Genomic DNA, 27561 nt, shown 5'->3' with positions numbered 1-27561 from the left:
ACTGAGCATCTTTCTCTTTGACACCATGTCTGATATCCCACGTGATCTGTCAAATACTAATGCATGAAAATCCTAACCTCAAAAAAATCACCCGATACTTTGCTACAAAGGCAAGAGAGGTAAAACGAATGTGAAACGAAAACATTTACTAGAATTATGAACACAAAGATATATGTATGTATGTTGAATGATTTACATAAAAACCAATACCAAAACGTTTGAAATAATACCCTCGTGTTTTCGAAGTTATTAATCCCCATTTTTGAGCGAGTCCAGATCAGAAAAATTCAAAATAAGTGTTGAGAATAATATTGTTTATTTACATACTGCTCATTTTTTGCCCGTTTGCTTTTGTCCAAAACGTCGAATTGATTCGAAAGATACAAACGTATTATCCAGTTTGATTGGAAGTCTGAGATTTCAATATAAATAACTATACAATATTTTGTTAATAAAGTAAATGTGTTTTTGAAAACATGAAACGATTTTCGTTATTTATTCGTTACAGAAATTTGTAATTGAGCTGTTTTTACTGATCATGCAAAACATTGAAACAAAATAATATTTGTTCAATAGCATTTAAAATTAGAAAATTTCAATTACAACTAAACCTTCTTTAACGTGGAAGATTTGTTCCAGAAAAAACTTTGTAATTAAAGTATAAATAAATCATGGTCATTCCTCTAAATTTGTTACTTTGATCGTACTAAATGGAATATAAAAATGGAAATTAGGAGTATTAGAGACTTGAAAGATATTACGGTTATGTTTTGGCAATTGAGCTTCGAAATTGAACACATAAAACTTAAATTGACTAGAAGCTATGAAAGATAAAGAAAATTAAATTAACGCTTGAAGGATACTCTTAAAAATACTTCAAAACTTTACATCAAAACTTATTGAAATAGTTAATTTTAAATTTTTTTAGTTTTTTAGATTTTGGCCTTAATAAGGGATTGCAGACTGTTTGTCATTGAATCAACCCGCTTCAATGTGATTTCTGGAATAGTTTCGTCTTCTTCAAGTCATCTTTCTTGGAAGCTGTGTGTGGCAGATGTTTATCTCCAGCAAAACCAATACATTTTCTCGGATGCTCATCTCAGGCGACTTCGGTGGTGTTGTGGGGATATATGAACACATTTATCCAATATTTTCTTAAAGGCACTTCACTAAGACAATAACCTTTGACTGTCTCTTTTAGGTTCTCTTTCTCAGCTCAGTTTTTGGTTTTCTCTAGATATGATATATTTGAACCAGTCTGACTATATTATAGAAGTCAGAGTTCTTGTTGACATTTGCTTTGGCGAAAGCAAGTGTTTTTGAATGACTTCTTACGATGTGTTCAGCCATTTTGGAGCGAATATCTTCGGCTTCCTTAAATTTTTCGGGAAATATACTGCCATTATTAGCATTTACAATTTCTTTTTGGTTTATCTGTCCGTATATATCACGTAACTTTCGCGACTTGGGTTTCGTTTTCAAAGCTGATAATTGTCACAAGGGCCAAGGGATGGAACTGCGGAGAGTTCTCTCCCTAAAAGTTAAAATTTATACATTAAGTGACCATCATAAGTGACACTCCACGAAGAAAAGAACTATGAGTCGCTAGTACAAAATTGTACATATGTACATGTAGGTCCCAGCCCAAAATTCTACTCTGGATTCGCCCCTGATACTTTACCAAAACGATTGTATTTCCGAAGTTATCGCGACGAACAATTTAAGTATTAAAATTCAGCAAATATAGACCACTTCTTTCTTTTTCACCAATTGTTTGTAGAGAATCGGAGCACTGGTCGTACTCGGCGTCGTAAATACATGTATGTATATAATCTTAAGGAAATCACGCTAAAAACTTCAAAATTTTAATTTTTAATTTATTAATTTTTATTTATTTTATTCGATATTTTCCCTAAACATAGCGTGTAAATACATTAATCACACCAATATCAAGCTCTTTTTTAAGACTGCAAATCGATTCCTATTCTATATTTAATTTCCGTAAATCCAAATCCATACATAATACTGCATCATATAATATATGTATGTATGCATATTTACATCTTTATGTATGTACATACGTATATTAGGCATATATTCTTTTCACAAGTATTCGCACACAATCTTTGCAAAATTCGTGTAATCAGAACGAAACAAACTATTTTATATTATTATTCACTTTATGAATTTTCGAAATAGGAATTTGTTTGCTTTAAATATTGACTTTTGGCATTTTTACACTATAGAGTAACATATCTATGTACATACATATGTATGTATGTTGTATGTCTATATATGAAACCACAAAAAGTTCTGCTTAAATAGTTGGTGGCTCAAGTGCCAAACATTTGCAGCTTTTAAAAGTGAAAGGGATACTAACGATGAAATTTCGTTCCAACAGTCTTTTGTTTACAGCAGGCGCTGGACTACTGGCTGCCCTCAGGCGCTCACACGTGCTACGAAAGGCACCAAATGATATCTAGGGGTCAGAGCTGTTAGCCGCTGATGTTTGTAAAGTTTCTTTTCATTTTGTTTACATGCCGTGTTTATGAATGTATGCATGTACATACATATCTACGTATATATGTTATATATACGCATGTGGAAGTAAATATGCAGTATAATAATTGCGAGTACAACTTCGAGTACGAGTGCGGGTACGTGTATACATACATATCTACATAAATTTAACAGAAGCGGAGAAAAATCCMCCCATATATACATATTTATATACATACATACATATGTTCACATTTATCCAATCACTGATTCATACCCATAGGTACCTAGAAACACATGGGTATATATAAGTTTTCAAGAGTTTACTGGAATTTACATAGGGTTGATCGATATAATGTATGATATACATATGTGTGTATGTAAGCATTTAAAAACACACATACATAACCATAGGCTTAGTTTATAAAACACATTTGACTTTTCGGTGTGGGAGTGTATAAATATATAAGCACATATGCAAATATGTGTGCAAAGATGTAGTATATTAATATGTTTCGTGTATACACATCCGTACATACCTCTCACTTAATTTGTTATTCTTTTGGCGCTTAATGTGTCTTCGATTGAAACTGTTCGTGCACGAATTGGACGTGGATGTTGGTTTTATTAATACGGAATTCTGTAGCGATGCGGACGTCCTCGCTGTCGCTGAGCCCACGCCTGCACTCGCTACGGTCGATGTCGACTCGCAGGCGGCCTCGGTAGCAGAATGTGAGCCGCTGTTACTGTTACCGTTATTGGAAGAATGCGTATAATCAGTTGGGGCGCTAAGTTGTCGATTAAACGCCGCCTTCCGTCGACGACTAATGTCCGTCAAGCAATATTTGTTCAGATGCCCATTACTCGATAACGAACTTTTGGGCGAAGTGGCATAAGGATGTGTACCCGCAGCGGCCACGTGCAGTTTGTTGCACGAATTCGTGCTAACACTTAGCTTGTTGCCGTTGTTGTTCAGATTGCAGCTTTTATGGTTTTTGGAGGCGGCCTTTGGATTCCTATGCGTCGATGGTGTTGGCGTGAGTGTTGCGCTATAATCTTTCGAAGCGCGTTTAATTGAAGACTGATGTCGATATGTGGGATGCGTTCGAACCGAACCGTTAACGAGGCACTGTTGCTGTTGCAAATTTCTGCTAAGCGCTGCAACTACCGGCTGCTGATCTGGGAGTTGTTGCTGTTGCTGTCGACTAGTTCCAATCGGCCGCGAATCCGTTCCGTTACCAGTCGTTTCTAATTGCCCTGGCTGTGTTTGTTGTTGCTGCTGCTGTTGATATTGATATTGCTGCAAGTATTGTTGGGAGTTTTTCTTCTCGACTAGATATAAATTGAGGTATTTGTCTCCTGGATGAAGGGAATTATCAGAAACCGCGTTCGATTTACTTATAATTTGCCCTTTTTTCTTAGCCGTACGATTTTTTAGCGACAAGTTGCGTAGTTTCTTCGATTGTTCCTTGATCTTGTTGGATCTGAGGAATGAGGGGCTATTAGCGAGACACTTGAAGATATATGTCTTATTAACTAACTGCTGCTTATCACCGTGCTGCGCGTGTTGATCAAAATCACTTTTTAAATTCGAAAAATATTCAGCTTGCTGTTTCGCATATATATTACAATCGCTGTAATGTGGTTTCAGGGGCGAACAGTGAGTATCTGAAGTATCGTTGATGCTAGCGGCACCGTCACCGCCGCCACTTTCTCCGCTTAGGGTGTTATAACGTGTTATTGGATCGGAATTGCTGAAATTATGAACGACTACATGCTTGAAGTCGTCGTTGAAGTCGTTACCATAACTTATGCTATTGCTATTGGTGATCGCGTAATGAGAGTAATTCTTGTATGCGTCACCTACAGTGGACGGACCACCGTCTCCTTCCCTGACAACGTCACTTACGCCACCACCACCACCACCACCACTTTCACCTCCTCCTGCTCCGGTTCCCGCACTGATATTACTTTGATTGCTGTAATTACTGTTAGTGCAACTGATCGGACTGTTTGGCACTCGTGTCAAATTGGCAATACAGTCCAATTGTTGTTGTTGCTGTTGTTCAGTGTCACTATTACGCTCCCTGGCGGTTAAGGTCAGACCATGCAGTTGCCCGCTACAACTACTGTCGTACGAATGCTGTTTCGAAACGCCGCTAATACGACTTGTCAGATAATCGCACTGCAACGAACGCTGATCATCACCACCCCCACCACTAATGCTGCTGCTGATGCAGCCCGCACTGTGTCCAGTGTGGCCAGTACTCAAGTAAGTAACGTTGTAATCGGTATAATCGGCGTTTTGACTATCAAGCAATGATTCACTATCGGGATCGCCAGAACTGTGGCCCAATCGCTTTTTCGTTGACTTTGCCGCAACAGCTGATGCGGCACATTTCAGTGATTCGCAACTGCAGGAAATGAATTTGTGTAATGTGCTGGTGTTGGCGTTGGTATTAGTGGTCTTGATATTGGTATTAGAATTGCTTTTAGCGTTGGTGTTGGTGTTGGGGTAGTTAAGGGACGACGACGATGGCGCGACTGCACCGCTTCTATTACTTGTTATGCTTTGTTCCGATGCGTTCGAAACACCGATATTATTTGAGATGTTGTGCGCGCTCGTGAGGTTGATCAGAGACTGTCGCAATAAATGCGGATGTGAATGTTGTTGCTGTCGATATTGCTGCTGCTGTTGCTGTTGCTGATACAGACGCTGCTGATGTTGTTGATACGGTAAATGTGACTGTTGTTGATCACTGTTCAAGTTTTCTCTGCTATCGCTGGAAAATATACAGAAATGGAAAGTAGCATTGGTGCAAGTACAAGCCCAATTAACTGTTACAACTAATACGTACATACGGTCATATATGTACATATATACGCACTTAAATATATATACATATGTATGTATATGTATAGTTATATATATTTACATATTTGTTTATATGAATAGCCAAGTTATTTATAAAATGTGTATATGATTACATTTGCATGTGCATTCTATGCCTGTATGAGAACATTATATGAATATACAAATGTGCTTACATACATATGTATATACTATACATATGCATACATATGTACATAGCTTTGTGTAATAAAAGTGGAAATCAAAGCATTGGCATTCTACATTTAGAGCTATTATCCGGAATAAGCAATGAACAAAATACTCTATGCTAAATAGATTTTTAAAGCGCTTTCATTAGTAATAGCTATGTGGACAGTATCTATAGAACTGTAGAGTATCAATATGTATTAGTTCATGTGGCAAATGTATTGTAAATAGTTCTACATCGCTGTTATTGTGCAAAATACGATCGTTTTGCTCCAATTGTGCTTTCATTGGAGAAGCTGCAGAGAGGAGTTTTTCAGTTGCATAGCTGCAGGTTTGAACAATCATTAGCTCCCCATAAAAAAATATTTTAAAAATTTGCTTTGTAAATGCCGGTTCACAAACTAAATCTTTTGTCTCCCAAATCTGTTTTTGTAGACAGGAAGGAGGAAAGTACCGTGTTGCTCGTGCTTTGACGAGCTGGGTTATTGTTAACTTAACTTTTTGGAATTACTTTCATGGTTGCACAGCGCTCGTGTTCAAATTAATATCTACATTGTGTTCAGAAATTTCAATTTTATTATTTATTTTTGTATGTATTGTGTTCATAGAATAATATAATTGTTTTAAAAAAGGTGTTTAAGGATAAAAATTAGAAGATCAAAAGCGTACAGTAAGCGTACAGGAATTTAAGAATGTGATGAAAACGTAGAAAATTGTTCGACTCCAGTTATGGGACACGTGCCGGCCTTGTCAACGCAATGAGAGACACCACGATGCCGTTTATGAAGAACATAAGTTTACATGTGCGACGCAGTCTAACTAAGCAAAGCTTATACATATGTGTTCATATTCGAGTATATATGAATACATATATATGTATGAACACATGGTTTGATAGGCGAAAACGTCGTGAGAGAAATGAGCGAGCTATTAAGAGAGTGTAGGTATAGTGCACATACATGTTCTTATTAGTGTTGCCACTTGAGAAAACATGTGAGTACCAGAATGCCTACCAAACTTGTTGCAAACTAACAAAATTTCTTAGAATCAAAACATCACATTTGGTAAAATACAAATAAACCTTAGAGTTTAATTAAATTTAGGTACTTGCACACTCTTCCTATTCTTCAAGGCAATCGAATGCTTTTAACCACACCCTACTGTTTCGAGTTCAAAATTCAATTAGTTTTATGTTAAAGTACAGACCGGTAACAAAATCCTCAAGTCCCGAGCCAACAACTTCTGGGAAAAGGACAAAAAACCGTTGTTGGCAACATACAAAATAATCGGCTAGGCGGTCATGAACTATGCTGCACTGATATTGTCACCTGGATGTAGTGAAACGCAGAAGCAGAAATTTTAATCGAATCAGAATGCTGCATTCGGTCCTATTATAAGGTGCCTCTTGATTTCGAGCACCTATATAGTAAGTCCTGCATGCTTCCGGTCAAGGAACACAATGTACTCATCTCCACGCAGTTTCCGCTAGGATGATTTCGTAGAAACCGTAGTTAGAGTCAAGAGCAGGCGAAGAGCTCAAGTTGCCCTATCAATCCAACATCCTTATCCTTATATTCTGGCCCCGTCGTAACACCGCGTTTCCAGGGCCTAACGTTAGGTGACTTCGAAGGCAACCAACTTGAACCTTTCCACCTAAGCGAGTATAACAAAACAAAAACAAAAATAATATTGTCAAGTTTACATACATATGTATGTATACCTCACGTCGACATCATTTTGTTTGCTTGCTGCGGAAGATTTAGGTACTTTATTGTTATACCTGAAAAAACAGTTAGAACTATAATATTAGCAAACAATTAAAGTAAAATAGAAGTATTGTCATGAGTCATATTTTCAATAATTTAATTCATGAAATTAAAGAAATGCACGAAGATATCAAATTCTTGGACCCTCAATATTTATTTCAAAATTTCAATTATGCTTAGATCGCACATTTTCACACATTGAGCAGGTTCCCACTACCCCGCCCTCTAACAAGTTTAATGTATACTACTGTAATCAAATTGAAGGGTGAATTTTGTCCATTTCATCTCATTTAAAATAATCCTCTCTCGCTGCAATACAGTTACGCAAACGAATTTTCCAGTATTGCCATAGCAATTGGAAAAATCCTCCACTGTGATGTCCATCAGAGCCTCCAAAGCCAGAAGTTACATGAAGGTAAATCAGGCGAATGCGGTGGTTACGAATGTGGGGAAATTATCGCGAATAATCAATGCCGTATGAGATGGTGCATTATCGCACTTCTTTTTTCAATAAATTCTTATTGAACTAAACTTAGTAAAAATCGAGGAACTCACTTTTAGAGCCTCACAAAACGCTGCGTATCTCAGACTAATGAATATTTTGACGCAAAATTTAGCATAGATGCCACTAACTGTACTACCAGGAAAGAAATTTACCGATTCGAAACGCACGCGATATACTTCGTTTTTCAATTTCATCACAGTATTAAATCTCCAAAACCACTTTAGCAACAACAACCAAATTTGCTGAGTACAAATCTAATAAGAACTTCTGCCGGTAGTGTGAAAAAGGATAAAATCATATAACGGTACTGTTAAAAACTACGAAAAGCCCCATAAATCTATAATTAAATACGCCAAAGACATAAAATTTTGCCACCGAGATGGTATGAGAGAGCTTTATTGGAGCTGGTGTGAAAATTGGACGATGGCTGTGGCACCTTCCACTTTTTGAAAAAATCTGATTTTGACAAAATTTAGTATGTGACATTATTCGTACATTTTTATGTTACATTGTAAAAATGGACGAAATCAGACAACAACCAACGCTTCTTCCCCTATAGCACAATTTTGAATTCCACTTGATTCGTTCAATTCGCAGTACACAAACCAATAAAAACTATTCAAGCACCTAGGTACCGAATATTTAGACTCCGGTACATATAATCGACTTTTGATCGAAAATATCGGTCAATGTGTAATACATATAACTGAAATTAAGGGTACGTCTGTATGTCAAAAATGGGTTGAATCAGAGAAATACTTCTATTAGCCTCCATATACTTAATATAAGGATTTTCGAACTTCCGGGTGACTTCGTCCCGCATATATCGGCCATATGAGTTACCCCAATGAAACTAAGGGAGCGTGCTTTACTAACAGCTGTGTATCTTTGTGCCAAAAATAGATAAATTTGAGTGAAAACTTGACGTTGACGAAACTACCAATTTTGGTTCGATTGGATCAAAACGGCAACGCTAGTATATACGAGGTGAAGTAGAGAAGCTGGCATCTAAATATTTGAAACAAAACGTAAGCCATAAATTAATATTTGTTGAAAACAGAAGAGTAAGCAACACACGTTCGTATATAAGTCCCGCGACCGATCGTTGCACTCTCTGTCAACTTTGCGCTATTCAAAACACAAATTTGCTTTATTACCAGAGCTTTTTAGAGTTCGCTGTCGCTGCTCTTTGCATCTTATCAATTAATCAACGATATGCTTTAGCAAGAGCAAATAAAATTGAAAAGAAATTTTTATCCGGGAATGCTCTAGTAGTTATAAATATTGAAATATCTTTGCAGTTGTATTCAATAAAAAAAAATATTATTATTCCCAATATTATCATTTGCACCGACTTCTTAAAATAAAATTCTCCTTTTTATTCCATTCCTTCATTTGCTTTTCATAATATTATGATATCACATAGCAACAAAGCTTGTCGAAAATTACCTGTTTATCAAAGGGATCATCAAATGAGCTATGTATATACTATATGATGTAAACTCACCCAAAGAAGCTAATTTTATTACCTACTGCATATGTACATACTTATGTATATACATATTGAGTTGATATAGAAAATATAAACCAAAAGTTTGCACCAAGGCCTAGACCATTTCATTCATATTCAACGCTATGCCACATTATTTCGAAGAGAGCTTGCCAACTTATTAATTTCATGAACACATCACACATTTTGATCAACCTAAAAGTTTTAATGTCAACAGGAAGGTCGGATATCGCTAATATGGATATATTGGTTACAAAGAAACGGCGAGAATTGTGGCATTCTTTTATGACATTGCTCAAGTATACTTGAAAATTATGAAGCAATTTTTTAAATATTTAACCTGACTAACATATTCCGCAAAAGGTTTGCCCACATAAAATATAATAAAGTCACATATGTATGTGGTATATGAAGTTGGAATAATTTCTCAACTATTTTTACATATTTTCGGCATTAAACTGAAGTATATCCGATATTATATATCCTTTTTTTTCAGTACTAACAGTAATAGTAGCAGAAAAATATGCTTTTGAGTTTCATTAATAATATGGTAATACCAATATCTAAAAAGGATGTTCAAATTTTCACTTGATTTCTTCAAATTTTAGATACAAAAATTGAATGTTATTAGAGAAATCCGCTCTCTCAATTTCATTAAGATAACTCAAATAATTGGTGCTAACTATGTGTGTTAACTGGAAGTTTGAAAATATTTTCCATTAGGTATTGTTCAGATTCAATACATTCTTGTCATACAGACTTACTATTATCGGGAAAGAATTCTAAACTTCAAAAATATATCCCACACATTGACCGATTTTTTCGGTAAAAAGGCAGTCATAGACACTGGAATCTACATCCTCGCTATCTGGGGCCTGAACAGTTATGGTCCGATTTTGCCAATTTTTGGACTTAAGATGGCATTTATTATCATCTCATTTGTGAAATTTTTTTGTTCTGACAAATTTATTTAGTGAGGTTGCGACTTTTTAGTTGTTTTCAAGATAACCGTGGTTATAATCCAGAAAAACGTTTGCCCTTTGGCGCAATTTTGATGGAAATAGTTAGTTAAAATGATTTGTGAGACACAGGAGTATATTAAATCAATTAGAGGCTCACTTTATAAAAAATTTCAGTTTGCAGGTGCCATCACAACTGCGATCTCCTATATCATATAATAGTTTTATTATAATTATCCAATCCAATTTTCATTTTGAGCTTAGTTAATGACAAGCTAATGCAATTTCAAGGTTGCCCGAACAGGCGGGTTGAATTAATGTATACTTATACTTTAATCGCACTGAATAAGATTCCTTGGTATTCCCAATTCATATTGAGAGACACAAATGCCTGATATGTGCCTCAAACATAGTACTTTTATATTGCATATCTATGACTGTTTCCATAAGAGATATGAAATATATAAAAGATGTTATTATATAAATCCCTATAATGATTTCATTTCATGAAATTTTTTCAACGTAAGCTCTGAACCACTCAGGTACCTTGAAGAAGCATACTATTCCCAAATATTTATTATTGAATACAATAGATAGATGGTTTAGGAAACACAAAATTTCAAAAGTAATTGATATTCATTATACGCTGATTATGGTATATGAATTTTGCTCCAACTATTTGTAACTGAAAGAAGTAAACGTCGTGTATGTATACGGACTAGTCAGTCAGTTTTTGAGATATCAATTCGAAATTTGGCACACGTTTCTTATCCGAACCGCTGATATCAGATCACTATAGCACATAACTGTCATACAAACTGAAGGATCAAAATAAAGTTCTTTTTTTATAACTTTTTTAGTTGGCGAAATATCTTCACGAAATTTACTGTGGATTATTGTCCAAGGCAACGATAATATATCACAAGAAGTTTTCCAGATCGCCCACGTGCTATATTTAGCTGCCAAACAAGCCGAATGATCAAAATTTATTTCTTGTATGAAAACTTTTTTATTCTAACTTCGGTGCAAACATATTTAACGGTTCCTCTTTTTGTACTGTTTACACAGCAGTTTCAGAATCGATACAGACTTTTCAACGAGCCATTGTTTAATATACATTTAATATCTATTTCCAATGCGTAAATAAAGGTGAACCTTATAACAAGTTTACTGACTTGATTGTTTAATAAAGGGGAGTATTTCGGATATAAAAGCAGTGAACTGTACCTCTGAAATTGTTAGATGATGGTGAGCTCAATTTTTATTGCAAATGAAGATACTTTACACTTCCAAATTAAATAACATCGTATTTACATACAATATAAGAGAGTTAGAGTAAAATAATGTCGTAATGTTAATGTCAACCTCTTTAAAAATTATACTTTAAAGATATTTATTGTCATTATTTTTTTGTGACACCAAAACAACTTTTATTTACTAATTTTTATTTAAAAAATGCGAATCATGAATGAATAATATTCAATTATTTGTAGACTTTGATATCTCGGACAAGTTTATTGTGAGAAACTGTTTAGGTAAAAAGAAAGTTGCTTGCTTAAAATAACTAAGTGAATTGAACAAGATTTGTTCGAAATTAGTTATGCATATCTAATACCGAGGAAAAATAAATAAAACGTTAGATCATGCCAAAAGTAAAGAAAATGCTGAATTTTTTCATTTGGAAGTTTGCACAAGTTATAATTATACTAATGAAAAAACTTTTCCAAAATGCTTATCAAAATTAGAAAGTGGTAAAACGTGCTAAGGAAATTCGTGCTTAAAGGACGAAGGTTTGAGGGAAGTGAGACATTAAAAATCACCTACTCTCGAATAAAGATTATATAAAATTTATTACGTATATGGTAGAGTGATTATAATTACCCTGTACATAGTAATACTACTATATTTGCATAAGTTCGATCAGTGTACATGTTAAAACTTAGGTACGAGGTTATAATAACGGTACACATGCTATTTGTTATATTTATCGTAATATTCTTGCCTTACGACCTTGTGTGTGATTACATACCGTAAATATTTGTTAACGACTTTACTCGCTCAATAAATGTATGTATTTTATTGCTTTTTATGTCTTCACGATGAACGATGAAGGAACCTTACTTCTGCAAACTCTATAATATAAGAATTTAAGAAAAAATTAAACTATTTTTCTAACGCAACTTCGTTCGGACTAAGCATTAACAGCCATCTGATTGAGATATTTGAGTAAAGGAATGTTTATTCTAACCTTCTATTAATTACATATAGTAAGGAATTATAGTCAGTTTTATTTACACATTTGATATTAGGGATAAAGAAATAAGGGTTTATATCTTCACAAAAAAAAAAAAGGAATTTTAAATAAGATTATTTAGTGCAATTTATGTGCATATTTTACTCTAAAATGAATTGAAGCTAATGTAATGATTTTTTAAATGCAGAGGGTCCAAAATAAAGAGACCCTTGGACAAACTTTTGCCATGACAAAATTTAAAAAAATATGCTATGCTATGCAGTTACTGCATTATAGGTGTGTATAAAAGCAATTGTGTATGTATGAAAGTAGTTATTATGTGAAATGGAAGGAAAATTATCTATTACCGTTAAATAATGCAGTTTTTAGAATTAGAAATTGGTTATGGTATAAATATACATACTATATTAGAATACAAGTATATCAGAAATAACTAAGGTACATACATAGATTTTCGTATGTATGGTTGCTTTTAGATAGGATTTGAAAAATAGCAATAGTGATGGAATATGCAAAGTACGGAAGCCAGCTAAATCATATTAAAGCTTTCAATATGGGATTTAGAGGAAGCATAAAAAGATTTTATATTGAAAATATTTAAAATAATCTGTCAATTTGTACCTTAATTGTTCTCCTTATACCAATCCTGAAAACATGGTAAGACACAAAATTATTTATTTTAGATATTTTTCCCCAATAAACTTTACTTATGTAAGTGTGATGGTCTGTGAATATGTGTATATGTACTTAATTCAAAAAGCAAAATCATATTAATACTTACTATTTAATAAGTTAATTAAGAATGGGCAGCTATCAATGAGTTATTGTTGGCAACATTCTCTTATGCAGTATGGGTAGGGACTTAACCAAAAGTGCGGATTTATGTATACATTTTGTATAAAATTATGTTCACCTAAAGGTTGTTGGTAACACCTACAACTACAGTTACTATATATGTTAATATCGAGATTTATATTAGTTAGTTTGATTTTAATATAAATATATACGACTAAGTGTTTACCTATATGATAATACCAATATAGCTTAAGCTAGATACCAAATAAGATTATGGTACATTTACAATTTCGTCGAACAACGAATATCGAATTTTTCGTTACGGTTTTTAATATAAAGAATTAAAATGAGAAATGAAAATCATTTTAACTGCAATAAAAATCTTGTCGAAAATGCTTTAAAATCTCCCCATATCTTTCAAAGACAACCGTATACATATATCTTCTGGCACAATATAAATCTAATGTGGGCAAGGAATTTTAGCTTATATCTGCGGTAAAAAAACAAAAATATTTTTCATTCTCATATACTATTATTTGTTGTATTATGCATATTTATTCATGTATTTGCATTTACATACAGAAAGTGTATAATATTGGATAGTCGAAAAAGTCTTTTCGTATTTTGTCAATACTTGTCGTTGCAGTCATATATCTCCATTGCTATCAATCATATTGCGTCATACCATACATAGTGTTGGAATGGGGAAATTTTAAGTTTCATTTTGCCAAAAACAAATTCAATTTGGGGAAGTTGAAAAAGTTTAAAGCTGTTCAAAAATGAGCGAAAACACCACCAATGAAATTTGTGAAGTTTACGGAGACCATGGTGTATTAGTTCGTGTAGCAAAATAATGGTTTGCTCGGTTCCGTTCAGGAAATTTGAAAATTTCGATTTACACTGATGGAATAATGTCTCTAACGGAAATATGGCAAAAAGTGGTCGATCGAAATGGTACATATTTGTCTATTTTTTTACTATGTAGTATAAATAAAAAAAAGGTTCAGGTTTGGTTAGAAATACTACGAAAAGCCTTTTTAGACTACCCAATAAATTACTTTTCCCAACAAACTATCATTTGGAATTCTACGCAACCTTTGATAGGAACTCAAACTGAAGAGTAATGCCGAATTACATATCAGCGATTTGTTACGAACAAAATCACAAAGCCAGATCACAAGTATTACTTGGTGCCACTCCCCTTTCCTCATCGCCCCTCTCTCCCACAAAGAAGGAGTTACCACAACAAAAGTGTCTTATTTTCACCATAATGAACCATAAGCGACTTGGCGTATTTTTATATCCTGATCAGGATATATTAAGTCCACGATGTTTAAAGAACCTAGAAAAGAAATTGTGAGATCCTATAAAGTGACATTTCACGAAATTTTGCATAAATTACTAATCGAAGCAGTGGTCAGATATGATCAACAAAGTATATAGCTCCCATAAAATCGGACCGATAAAAATCAAGTTTTTGAGACTTTCATATTTGTGCAATCAAAGTTCACGTTTTTTTCTTATTTCAGTAATAATTAAATATATATAAATACAAAACATTGAAATCTGACTCAATCGGACATTAAACTTTTGCTAAAGGTGGATCGGCTTTCGATTCGGATCATTTATAGTAAATAAGCGCATAAGTATTTAACCACGAATTTAAATAAATTTGAAATTTTTTAAAATGTCTGCACTTTTTCTCTATGCTATTTTATTTCTTGTTATATATCTTTGTATTAGTGTCCGACCGATTAATCTGCATCGTCCATTTTTGGCCAATACTTTTTATTGACTTCTTAAAATGTCTAAATTACGGTAGTACAGCGATTTGAACAACAGCTGGCCAAAATTTCGAATTTTTTATAAAGAAAGGAAGTGAACGTGTACCGAAAGTCAAATTTTTGGTATATTCATTTGATGGTCCATGGTCCATTTCGTGCATTTTAGCTCTCAGATGCAAACTCCGCTAATTATTTTTGTTTCAAATAAGCCTATCAGTTGGAAGCGTGAAGAAAGTGTGAGCCAATTTTTTCGTGGCACTGTAACTCATATTGTATACAATGTTTTTTGCTGAAAATATATTTACACTGCCGGCTTATTTACTCTTCTTCTTGATTGCAGTAGTCTCCGCTTACGCGATTATAGCCGAGTTAACAACCGCGCGCCAGTCGTTTCTTCTTTTCGCTACGTGGCGCCAATTAGATATTCCAAGTGAAGACAGGTCCTTCTCCACTTGGTCCTTCCCACGGAGTGGAGGTCTTCCTCTTCCTCTGCTTAACCCGGCGGATACTGCGTCGAATACGAATTATGAGTGACTTATAGAATTTGGTTTTTGTTTCTTGAGAGAGGACTTTGCTTCTCAATTGCCTACTCAGTCCGAAGTAGCACCTGTTGGCAAGAGTTATCCTGCGTTGGAATTTTAGGCTGACATTGGTGGTGTTTACGCTGGTTCCAAGATAGACGAAATTATCTACAAATTCAAAGCTATGACTGTCCACAGTGACGTGAGTGCCAAGTCGCGAGTGCGACGACTGTTTGTTTGATGACAGGAGATATTTCGTCTTGCACTCGTTCACTGCCAGACCCATTTKTGTTGCTTCCTTGTCCAGTCTGGAGAAAGCAGAACTAACGGCGCGGGTGTTGAGGCCGATGATATCAATATCAATGGTACCTTCTCTATTTAGTTCTGCAGCTCGAACTATTTTCTCCAGAAGCAGGTTGAAAAAGTTGAACGATAAGGAATCGCATTGTCTGAAACCTCGTTTGGTATCGAAAGGCTCGGAGAGGTCCTTCCCGATTCTGATGGAGCTTTTGGTGCTGGTCAACGTCAGCTTACACAGCCGTATAAGTTTTGCGGGGATACCAAATTCAGACATCGCGGCATAAAGGCAGCTCCTTTTCGTGCTGTCGAAAGCAGCTTTGAAATCGACGAAGTGTGAGGTTAGTGTGAGTGTCGATTCTCCTTTCACGGGTCTTTTCCAAGATTTGGCGCATGGTGAAGATGTGGTCGATTGTTGATTTTCCAGGTCTGAAGAAACACTGATAAGGTCCAATCAGTTTGTTGACGGTGGGCTTTAATCTTTCACACAATACGCTCGATAGAACCTTATATGCGATATTGAGGAGGCTTATCCCACGATATTTGGCGCAGATTGTGGGGTATCCTTTTTTGAGGATTGGGCATAGCACACTTAAATTCCAATCGTTGGGCACGCTTTCATCCGACCATATTTTACAAAGAAGCTGATGCATGCTCCTTATCAGTTCTTCGCCACCGTGTTTGATTAGCTCGGCTGGCAATACATCGGCCTATTGCTATTCGAACTTCTTCCTGGTTGGGCAATGGAACGTCTGCTCCATCATCATCGATTGGGGATTCGGGTTCGCCTTTTCCTAGCATTGTGCGTTCACTGCCATTCAGCGGGCTGGAGAAGTGTTCCCTCCATAATTTAAGTATGCTATGGGCATCGGTGACTAGATCACCTTTGGGGGCTCTACAAGAGTATGCTCCGGTCTTGAAACCTTCTGTAAGCCGCCGCATTTTTCGTAGAATTTTCGAGCATTACTCCTGTCGGCCAGCTTATCAAGCTCTTCGTACTCACGCATTTCGGCCTTTTTCTTTTTTTGTCTGCAAATGCGTCTCGCTTCCCCCTTCAACTCTTGGTATCTATCCCACCCCACACGTGTTGTGGTCGATCGTGACGTTGCGAGGTAGGCAGCCTGTTTTCTCTCCGCTGCGACACGGCATTCCTCGTCGTACCAGCTGTTCTTTTGTACTCTCCGAAAGCCAATGGTTTCGGTTGCAGCTGTACGTAAGGAGTTTGAAATGCCGTCCCACAGTTCCCTTAWACTGAGTTGTTGACGAGTGCTCTCAGAGAGCAGGAGTGCAAGCCGAGTAGAAAATCGTTCGGCTGTCTGTTGTGATTGCAGTTTCTCGACGTCGAACCTTCCTTGTGTTTGATGGCGTGCGTTTTTTGCTGCACAGAGGCACGTGCGAATCTTGACTGCAACAAGATAGTGGTCCGAGTCGATGTTAGGACCTCGGAGTGCACACACATCTAAAACACTGGAGACGTATCTTCCGTCTATCACAACATGATCGATCTGGTTGGTGGTTTTTTGATCCGGAGACAGCCAGGTAGCTTGATGTATCTTCTTATGCTGGAATCTAGTACTACAGATAACCATATTTCTGGCCCCGGCGAAGTCGATCAAGCTCTACCCATTTGGTGATGTTTAATCGTGGAGCTGAATTTACCGACCCTAGTGCCAAAGTCACCAAGCACGATTTTGACATCGTGGCGGGGGCAGCTGCCATAAGTGCTTTCCAAGCACTCATAAAATTCATCTTTGGTCACATCGTTCTCTCTTCCGTCGGGGCGTGGGCGCAAATCAGCGATATGTTGAAGAACCTCGCTTTGATGCGGATTGTGGCTAGACGTTCATTCACCGGGGTGAATGATAGTACTCGGCGACGGAGTCTCTCTCCCACCACGAATTAGTAAATGCCACAAGGACCTACTCGTCTCTGTCCTTGTCATGTCCGTGGCATTTCTTGGACAGCGGTGATGTCAGCCTTTATTTTCACGAGGACATCAACCAGCTTTTCAGCGGCACCTTCCCAATTAAGGGACCGGACATTCCAGGTGCATGCCCTTCGTTTGCCATGGTCGTCATTAAAAGTGGGGTCTCTCATCCGAGGCTGTTGTTGCGTTTTCATTGGGTTGGTTTTTTTACGTGGCGGGTCCCAAACCCAGCGCACAACCCTATGCAGGGAATGTTTCGCCTTCTCCCTTTAGCTCGCCCTCAAACGGATGTTCTTGGGCTACCCAGAGAATACTTGGTCAAGGACCGGAAGTCGTGAGCTGCTTGAGTCATATGTAAAAGAATCGTTTCTGGCCACTTCCAAGAGAATGGCGATCATAGAACTTTCCTCACTTGCGTGAACTTCTACACATGACTCCATCCTCCGCCATCCTCCGGCTTATTTATTAATAAACTTAAAACTCTATTTGTTTACTGTCGTAGATAAAAACTCATAAAAGTACAGGCCATCATATGGGATGATCTTCTTAAAGTGTTAACTAATTTGCTTGGAGAAAAAACGAATAAGTTTCCTTTTATACATTACAATAATAAATTATGTAATTTTGACTATTTAAGAAAATCAAAGAAATGTCCAGACAGTAATTTTTACTGTCTTCCGGAACAACTGAAATGACATTCTCATACTACTAAACACTTTGCAGAATAAACTATGTGTTAAAAATATATTAATCACATAGAAGTGATATTCCACTATATTCTTATCTTTGATTTATGTACTTCGTTGTTTGTTTATTTTGCTTAAGAAATACAGGGCTGTTCAGATTTGCTCTTCGGATGTGGGAAATGTGTCTAATGGTTTGGTAATCGGACATAAATCGTACGTAATTTTCATATGGGTTATGTATTATTATCTGTGACTGTATACCATATCTACGAAAGGCCTTCAGACGTTAAAGAAACAACGATTCGCTGATCATTTAAAAATTTTGTAATATGCAATTGAAAGTATTGAGTGAAAATATAATATAATTTCTTGATAACATTTTCAAAAATTAAAATGCTGATTTCGAAAACGCAAAACTTATCAGAAGTTGATCAATCAGTTAAGTTAAATGGTTGCTTACCGCTATCACTAATGAAAATGTAGAAGCAACTTGCATGAAAACGTTAAGGTTGTTTTGTTTGTATGGATACCTGTATCGTTCCATACAAGCATATGTAAGCATGTGTTGCACCATTATTGGCATTGCAAACCATTAAAATAATACAACGAACCATCCACTAACAAATCAATGAAGCGAAAACTGAAAAATTCTATTAAGCAACAACAACATCATTTATATCTACTTATTGCAATGTTTATGGTTGATCCGTTATATTCGAATGTGTGAGTTTTAAGCCAAGATATAAGGTAATTATTTCATATATGGATGCATATAATTATGAATGTAAGTAATTATGTAATAAAAAGGATTTATTGATGAATATTGTGAGTATAGCATCAGTAGAATAAACACACACAATAATGGATATCCTACCATTGATTGTTGGATGTTCCAAAAGCTCCAGGTCCACTAACTCTGCGTTGAGTGTGTTTAACATGCATTTTATCTCCAGAAGAAGCTCAGCGTAAACGTTCGGTATGCGGGACACTGCAAGCGCAGTTAAATGTCACCATACCTTTCACTACCTTGTTCCTAATCGTTTACTTTTACACTTGAGTTGGCGAAAGTTGCACGGTTTTATCGCTAAACGTACGTGGTTCTACGAATATCCTTGATGTATGTATGTACGTCTACAGCAACATATATGCACCTACGTACAGCATATGGATTATACATGTATAATCGGAAACAAATATGTTGTCGCACATTTTGAAGTAGTTATACTTTGTACCAGCTCTGAGGCGGGACATCACTTCATTTAGCTCTCCTCTGTTGAACGGTAGTAGGGTGGTGGTGGGTAGATGTCTGATTGGGTGGTGTCGCAGATGCACCTGATTTCATTCAACTTTGCACTTTCACTTTGTAATTGTGCTTTACTTTTCCGTAGTCCTTTGGCGCGTCCTGTGTATTGTGGTATAAGGGGTTTTCGTTGTCGTTGTAGATTCTATTATGGTTTTGGTGGGTACAGTACGAAAAACGAATATAAACTATACGTACTCGTGTAAATTTGTTACTTTACTATATATAGATATAGTATATATATATAGGAATGTATATATGTATTACTGTAGAGGTGTAGGTACAATAGCACTTGAATTTCTAATGGGAACTGCTAAGCACATATGTTTTTACAATTATTAAATAGGCAGGGAATAGTATCGATGTTGCTAGTTACTACGGTAATTGTTACGTTTATATGTACGTAATCGGTTAAGTATATTGGCATAATAGCTAATTATGTATATACATACAAAATAAGTATTTGAGCGTTAAAGGTAATTGTGTGCTGTTTCTTTAACTGTGATATTAAATTTATCTATTTATTTCTTTGGTTAAATACCTTATTCGTTTACATTAATTTAAGTGTTTTGCCAAAAGCAGTTACAATTCGTGCACTGAACGTCCATTTCGTGTTGTAACAACGCTGTGGTATAATCGGCACTGTAATAATTATATAACTTATGTTGTTGGCATGCTCCCTATTTCGAACTTTCGAAGCAGCGTAACATTTTCACACTTTTATCGCTGCACTGCATTTTCGATTTTTTCGGGTTAAATAACTGCTTTCTTTAAATTGTGAAAAACTGACGCGTTTCGTAGAACTAAATTTGTAAGTTTCAATATTTGGGATTAGTAAATGCTACGGTGGCGATTTATATTTTGTAATTTATTTTTTGTTTTTCACTTTATTACTTTTTAACGCTTTGAATTTCAAACAGGTACGTGGTTTTACTTTAATTTTTAACTATTTGTGAAACTGCGCTTCTGTCGAATGAAGAATTTTATTTGATTATGTAATTGTTTTCATTTTCATTGAATATGAGTGATGCACATTCACTTTCTTCGTCATCGCGAACAGCACTGCACATACTGTGATCTATACATATCTACGTAAGCATATCAGCATGCATATACATATGTATATGTACATATATATTTATGAATTATATACATACGAACACACATATACACACTGGTATCGAGCACGGAGCATACCGAAAAAAGCACTTAACACATCCTTCAGTTTCCCATTGTACCTAAAATTCCGATACTCAAAGTGACTTATTGTACTCGTATACATGTACATACATATGTACGCATACGGGTAGCTATGACTTTATGTTTCAGGAGCACCCCTGTGCAGGCGTGCAATGGTTCACCAAGTCGGAATCCTATGCAATTTACATATTTTGCAAATTTCAATTAAACAATTACATTTTATTAAAGGCAATATTCACTTTTGTAACTTCGATTTCGCAGCTTTTGGCAAACAATATTAAGGGAGATATCAAATTAAATAACATATATTTTTTAAAATCAATGGTTCTCCTTTGACCTCTATTTCTTCATTCGGGTAGGATACATTTTTCGCAAAATCTAAAAATGTATGTGTTCAACTTAGTGCAACAATGATTTAACAATTAGCACATTTTCTCGAGCTGTTACACAAAAAATAATATTTATTTAAGTCCGCTATAATTTTTCTATATATTTTTTATGTAACACTTTAACAGCTTTGGGGAATTATTCTATAAACCTTTGATTTTATTAGTCTTTTACTTTCACTTTGACCTGGACTATTCAATACGGACTCCCCACTGTAAGTAAAGCTGTCTTATTCACGGGCGCATTGCTTTGACTTGTTATTCAACTTATCCATATGAAAATCAATAAAGAATGAGCATGTCCTGTCGTCCGAAAGTTCAGTTGTCTTCCCTATGGCACTCAGCGAGAGAGAGAAGATTCCTCTCAAGAGCACAATTATGTGCAGCTTTTCTCATTGCAACCGTGTTTTCTTTCATTCATAAAAACGAACGCACCCAACACAAAATCTGACTGTCGAGTCAAATCGGCAAATCGAACACGAAGGCGTTTGTGAGTATGTGCATTTGGTTCGAAGTAATACAAATAAATTTCAAAAAAAAAAATATTATGTGTATACATGCATGTACATACGATATGTATATGACATAATGTCCTCACAAGTGCGTTCTAACGCGCGATGTGATTTCAGCCTTATTTGAAATTACTGTTCATCATAAAATATGTGAAATTGTATTCACTCAATATATGTATCTTCGTTTCTATAGATTACATATACATTACATATTTATATATAAAATCCCTTGATTACCATTAAAAAATTAAATTGACATTAATCAATTATGATTATTTTATTAAGAAAGGAAAATAACTATTTTAATGTAATACAAGTCACTAAATTGTAACTGCAGCGAGACAATAGATAAGTTTTATTCTTTCTATTTTTTTCTATTTATTTATGTACTTACTTTTGTATTTATTAAACTATGTATATGTTATTATTTTCTTGAAATATAAGTAAATACAGTATGAAAAAAGTAAGGAGTTCTAAGTTCGGGTGTAACCGAAAGTTTCATACTCTTGCAACTTTCAAGGATCAAAACTGGTTTGCCAGACTAACGAAAGTCAATACATGTCTTCTTCTTTTTTATTGGCGTAGGCATCCCTTACGCCAGTGGTTCCCAAACTTATTTTGTCTACCGCCCACTTTGAGAATAAATATTTTTTTAGCGCCCCCATTTTTCACCTATTTAAAAACCATTATAACTTCAAAATAATTATTGTGACCTATATATGTACATTAACGGAGAATTCTAAACGAAACTTTTACTATAACCAGCAACTTGAAACCTGAGCGCAGTAGGTAACATACAGCGGCGCTTAGGTCTCAAGTTAACTCTTACGGGCTCCACCTGTTAATAAGAATGTTTATTGAAACACAACTTTATAGTATTAAAACAGAGAATCTTTTATTAAAAATGAAACTAAAATAATCGATCCATATATAAAAACTAATGTGAAGGATGAATCTGATGCTGTTTAATAAGTTTGTTAATATCAGGTTCCAATTTACTCAAGAACAGTCGCAAGTCGCCACGTTCGGTAACGAGCAAACGATTTCTATTTTTAGTAAGCAGTGTTGTCACAGCACTAAATCCACGTTCACACAAATATGACGATGGGAATGATATCAAGAATCATTGAAGGATTGACCACAATTGCGAGATCGGATTTTGTAGCCAAAATTCTTGGTAACCATTTTTGAACTTGATTTTTATTTCCTCGTTTGTTGTCAATTCTATTCGATCTTCTTCCAGCTGAGGTGACATTGCTGTGTTGACATTTGAAAACGGATCCAACACCCAGTCTGGTATTTCCATGTTCAAAATGTCCCGGTATCGTTCGGTGAAGTCAATGTGGAGGTTTTCCAAATGTTGGCAGTAGGCAAACAATTCGTCGTTACTGCATGATACTGATAAATTCGGAAAATTGTGAAATTCACGTCTGCCCAGATTCTTTCTTTTTGTGTAGAAGGTGTTTGGCTGCGAAAGCAGCAACGACGTCTTTTGTTTTAATTAAATTTAGTTTATCGCCTTGCAGTTGGAGATTCATGTCGTTGAACAATTTATACAGGTCTGTCATGTAAGCTATATCATTCTTTGATGTTATGAGCTTTTCTTGAAATTCTGTATCTTTAGTTTCCAAGAACTCTATAACAGAGTCAAACAGGTTGTAGAATCGAGTCAGACAATTGCCTCTTGATAGCCAACGAACTTCAGTATGAAACAACAAACGATTGAAATCCTCGTCATTAGTAACACAAAGCTGATGAAATAATCTATCATTCAAAGAGCTGTTGCGTATTTTATTGACTGCTTTGATGACATATTGCAGTGATTGAAATAGTTTTTCACTTAAGTTTCTAGCAACTAAATGTTGTCTATGAATAACGCAATGTACAMSAAGCACATCTGGAATTTTATTTGTTAAGTGCGCTATTAAGCCTTTATGGCACCCTWWCATAGCCGGAGCGYCATCCGTAGCAATTGAAATAATATTTTTCAAAGGAATATCTTTCTCATCGCAAAACTTTTCCAATATATTGAATATGGTTTCGCCTTTTGTATCGGTCTCTAAATTTGTAGCAAATAATAGTTCTTCACATATTTTCCCATCTTTAATAAACCTCAGGTAAGACAACAACAGTGCTTCATTAGTTGGTAAGTCTCTTAATTCACTGAACTATGTCAATTGAGAATTGGCTTGTCCTGAGGTGATCGCACAATGATTCTTCAATGTTTTCAGCCATTTCCTCAATTCGTCTTTGCACAGAATTATTACTCAAAGGAATTTTTCGGATAATATCTGCGGCCGGTTTATGAAGCACTGTAGTTATTACTTCATTTATTGCTAGCAATATTAACTCTTCTCCGATGTTATGTGGTTTGCCTTTTTGAGCAATTAACAAAGAGATATTGTACGAAGCTCGAAGTCCGTCGTCAACTTCCTTAGCAGAAGCTGAAAATAGTTTTCCTACACTTGGCTGAGTATTATGCTTCTTCCCTAGGTCATGAAAATATGCTACATTCTTGTCTCTCTTATCTCGATGCATTTTATTCAAATGATCCTGCAGTCTTGAAGGCTTCATTGCTTCATTCAAAAATGTTTTTAGGCATAGAAGACACAAAGGCGAGGAATGAATCCGAATTTAATGTATTCCGCACAGAATTTCCGTCTCTTCTTTTTTACTTCCGACATTGTTTTGCTTTGAGAAACTTAACTTCGCGAGTACTGTAAAGGAGGCGTAAGTAATGCTCGTCTATTGCGCGCAAAACCACAAATGAGTGTAAATAAATATTACATTGTTTATATAGGAATGCTTAAGCACAATTATTATATAGTAGTCCAGAAATATGAATTTTCATTTCTCTTAGAAATACATTTGTAAAAAAAGGATCTCCAGGTCCAGAAATACATTTGTAAGAAGGAAAACAGATCCTTTTTTTAATTTCCACATAAAAGATTTAAGGAGTTCAAAAGCTCAAAACGTGCACTACATCAGCTACCTACCCGACGTCATTTCGCAAGTGATAAAATGAATTTTTCAAGAGCTCAAAGCATGCGCTACATCAGCTCGAACCTACCTACCCTACACCTTTGCGCAAATGATTATATTATGATAGCAAATGCCCACATACAGATTTGGCAATGGCAATAGCAATACGTTTGACAGTTAGCCTTCTATAAATTCTATCCTGTCGAGATGCACCGTTATGAAACGGAGCGACCGATTGACATGATTTTCATTTTTTCTATATTCAATAAAATAGGACAGATATACGAGTATGAACTACGCGGAGAGAAATATAGAACCGAGTTTGAGCAATCTTTTAATTCATATTAGTTGATGTTCACAAGTTGTTGTTGAGAGTCGAGAGCTCATGTAGTCGTTGTCTAAGAGGCCTCCTAGCTAAATAAAATWACAAATAACCCCCCAGGCCTCTACACAACGCCCCCATTTTCTTTCTAGGTCTCTTACCGCCCCCCTTGACACCTGCAGCGCCCACAAGGGGGCGTTATCGCCCACTTTGGGAAACACTGGCTTACGCGGTTATAGCCTAGTTTACAACAGCGCGTTGTCGTTATTCCTTTTCTCTATTTAGGGCCAATGGGGGATTCCAATTGCAGCCAAGTCCTTCTCCACCTGGTCTTTCCAACGGAGTCTCTTAATTCACTGAACTATGTCAATATCGTTGTATATCTCGTACAGCTCATCGTTCCATCGACCAAACCTCGTTTGGTTTCGAATGGTATTAACTCGAATCGAAATAGTTTTGTGGAGATACAGATTTCAGACATAGCGCTATAAAAGTAGCTTCTTTTCGTGTTTGTAAAAGCATTTTTGATATCGACGATGAGGTGGTGTATGTCGATCCTTTTTCACGGGTCTTTTCCAAGATTTGGGGCATGGTGAATGTCTGGTTAGTTGTTGATTTTCCAGGCCTGGATCCACACTGATGAGATCGGATTAGTTTGTTGACTGTGGGCTTGAATCTTTCACACAGTACGCTCGCCCTTATACTGTGTATATACTATGTTGAGGGGTCTTATCCCACGGTAGTTGGATTGTGGAGTCTCCTTTTTTGTGGATTTGAAGGAGCACAATCGTCAGGCATGCTTTCATCCGACCATATTCTTTATCCACCCTTGCCAAGCACGGTTTTGACATATTGGCTGGGCAGCTCTGCATCTTTGGCCGCATCGTCCTTTTCCTCCGTCGAGAAGATTCCGTGATCACAAAGTAGCACTTTTTTGAAGAACTTCGCTTTTATGCGGATTGTAGCTAGTTCGTTCGATCGTCCATAGGGGTGAATGTCCGGACTGGTTGACGGAGCCTCTCCCCACCACGAAACCCACACCAAATTTGCACTTTTTTATATGGCCGCTGTATAAAATGCCACAAGGACCTATTCGTGTCAGTCCTTGTCGCGCCCATCGAACTTCTTGGACGGCGATGATGTCAGCCTGCTGCGCTGTTTTCTTCTCTTCATTGGGAATGTTTTTTTTACGTGGCGGGTCCCAAACTTAGCGGAGGGAATGTTTCGTCTTCTCACTTTAGCTCGCCTTCAAACGGATGTTCTTTGGGTACCCAGAGGATACTTGGTCTAGAACCGGAAATCGTAAGCTGCTTGAGCCATATGTAAAGGTGCTCAGAGAACTTGCCTCACTTGCGTGAACTTCTACAAATGGCTCCATCCTCCAGTCATTATATGCAGTATTATATAATATAATTTTAAATATTTTCAGCATTAAATTAATTATAGTATACCTAGTATTATATGTTCATTTAATTTTGCTAAGATATTTAAAATATTAACCAATTTGAAAGCCAACCGAAAGTTTGAAAATCTCATATTAGGTAAATGTGGCAGTATTTACTCGATTTTATATATTTTTGCTATACTAAATAATACTAACAGAAAAAATTATGCCTGAGTTTGATTCAACAACTTCTTTAAACTGAAAATGATAACAAATTTATTTTCCGTTTTGACCCTTCATCAAGCATTTTCAATTTGTCATTAAATTGAATAAGAAAATTTTTATTACTTCTTCTAATTCCTTCCGTCTACAAATTAATACCATCACGATGACATATTTTTTGCAATTCAATCCTTCTTACATTAACAAGGAATTCAAAACTCGTTTAGGCCCCTCAGTGCATTCAAGGTCAACTTTAATTTTTGTTGCTCTATTCTCATTAATTTCATTCAAATATTTTATGGAACTATTTTCTTATATTTTCACAAGAATAAGTCATTTAACATTTACTCTTACATTAGCTTTACCATCAAGATTATGTTTAATACTTTATGGATGAATTAACCATACACAGCATATACAATCTGTTCAATTAGCAGCTATTACAATTGCGGGACACTTACTTCTTACTCGTTTAAGAAAGAATGGTCCTTCCCTTTCTTACGCAATTGTATCCTTACAACTAATTGGTCAAATTGCTTTACTAGTGTTAGAATCACCCGTTGCTATTCTATTCTATTCTGTTGTCTTATTCACAGTTCTAAGAACAATGTACTCTAGAGAATTAAATTTATGTCAACACATTCATATCACCCATTTCATTATTTATTTTAGCTAATATTATTACTTTTTTA

General features: G+C 35.8%; 1 protein-coding gene across 9 annotated transcripts in view; it reads right to left on the bottom strand.

Annotated features, from left to right (window-relative positions):
• LOC108965533 overlaps positions 1–20339 on the bottom strand; it is a 54589-nt gene extending 34250 nt beyond the window's left edge. For 6 of the 9 annotated variants that reach the window (XM_018928018.1, XM_018928014.1, XM_018928019.1 and 3 more), the window contains exons 1-2: positions 19436–20006; positions 3039–5282 (exon numbers count right to left, since the gene is read on the bottom strand). In XM_018928018.1, coding sequence (XP_018783563.1) covers positions 3039–5282; positions 19436–19503 — 2312 coding nt within the window. In that variant the 5' untranslated portion in view covers positions 19504–20006. Of the gene's footprint in view, positions 1–3038; positions 5283–19435 lie in introns of all 9 variants that reach the window. The other 3 variants (XM_018928017.1, XM_018928013.1, XM_018928012.1) reach the window with 3 other exon arrangements.
• Between the last annotated feature and the right edge of the window lie 7222 nt (positions 20340–27561).

Source organism: Bactrocera latifrons, unplaced genomic scaffold (assembly GCF_001853355.1).
Source record: "Bactrocera latifrons isolate USDA-ARS-PBARC rearing strain unplaced genomic scaffold, ASM185335v1 scaffold_141, whole genome shotgun sequence".
Taxonomy (NCBI): Eukaryota; Metazoa; Arthropoda; class Insecta; order Diptera; family Tephritidae; genus Bactrocera; species Bactrocera latifrons.
The sequence above is the reverse complement of the archived record's forward strand: the minus strand, read 5'-3'. Positions and strand labels throughout refer to the sequence as shown.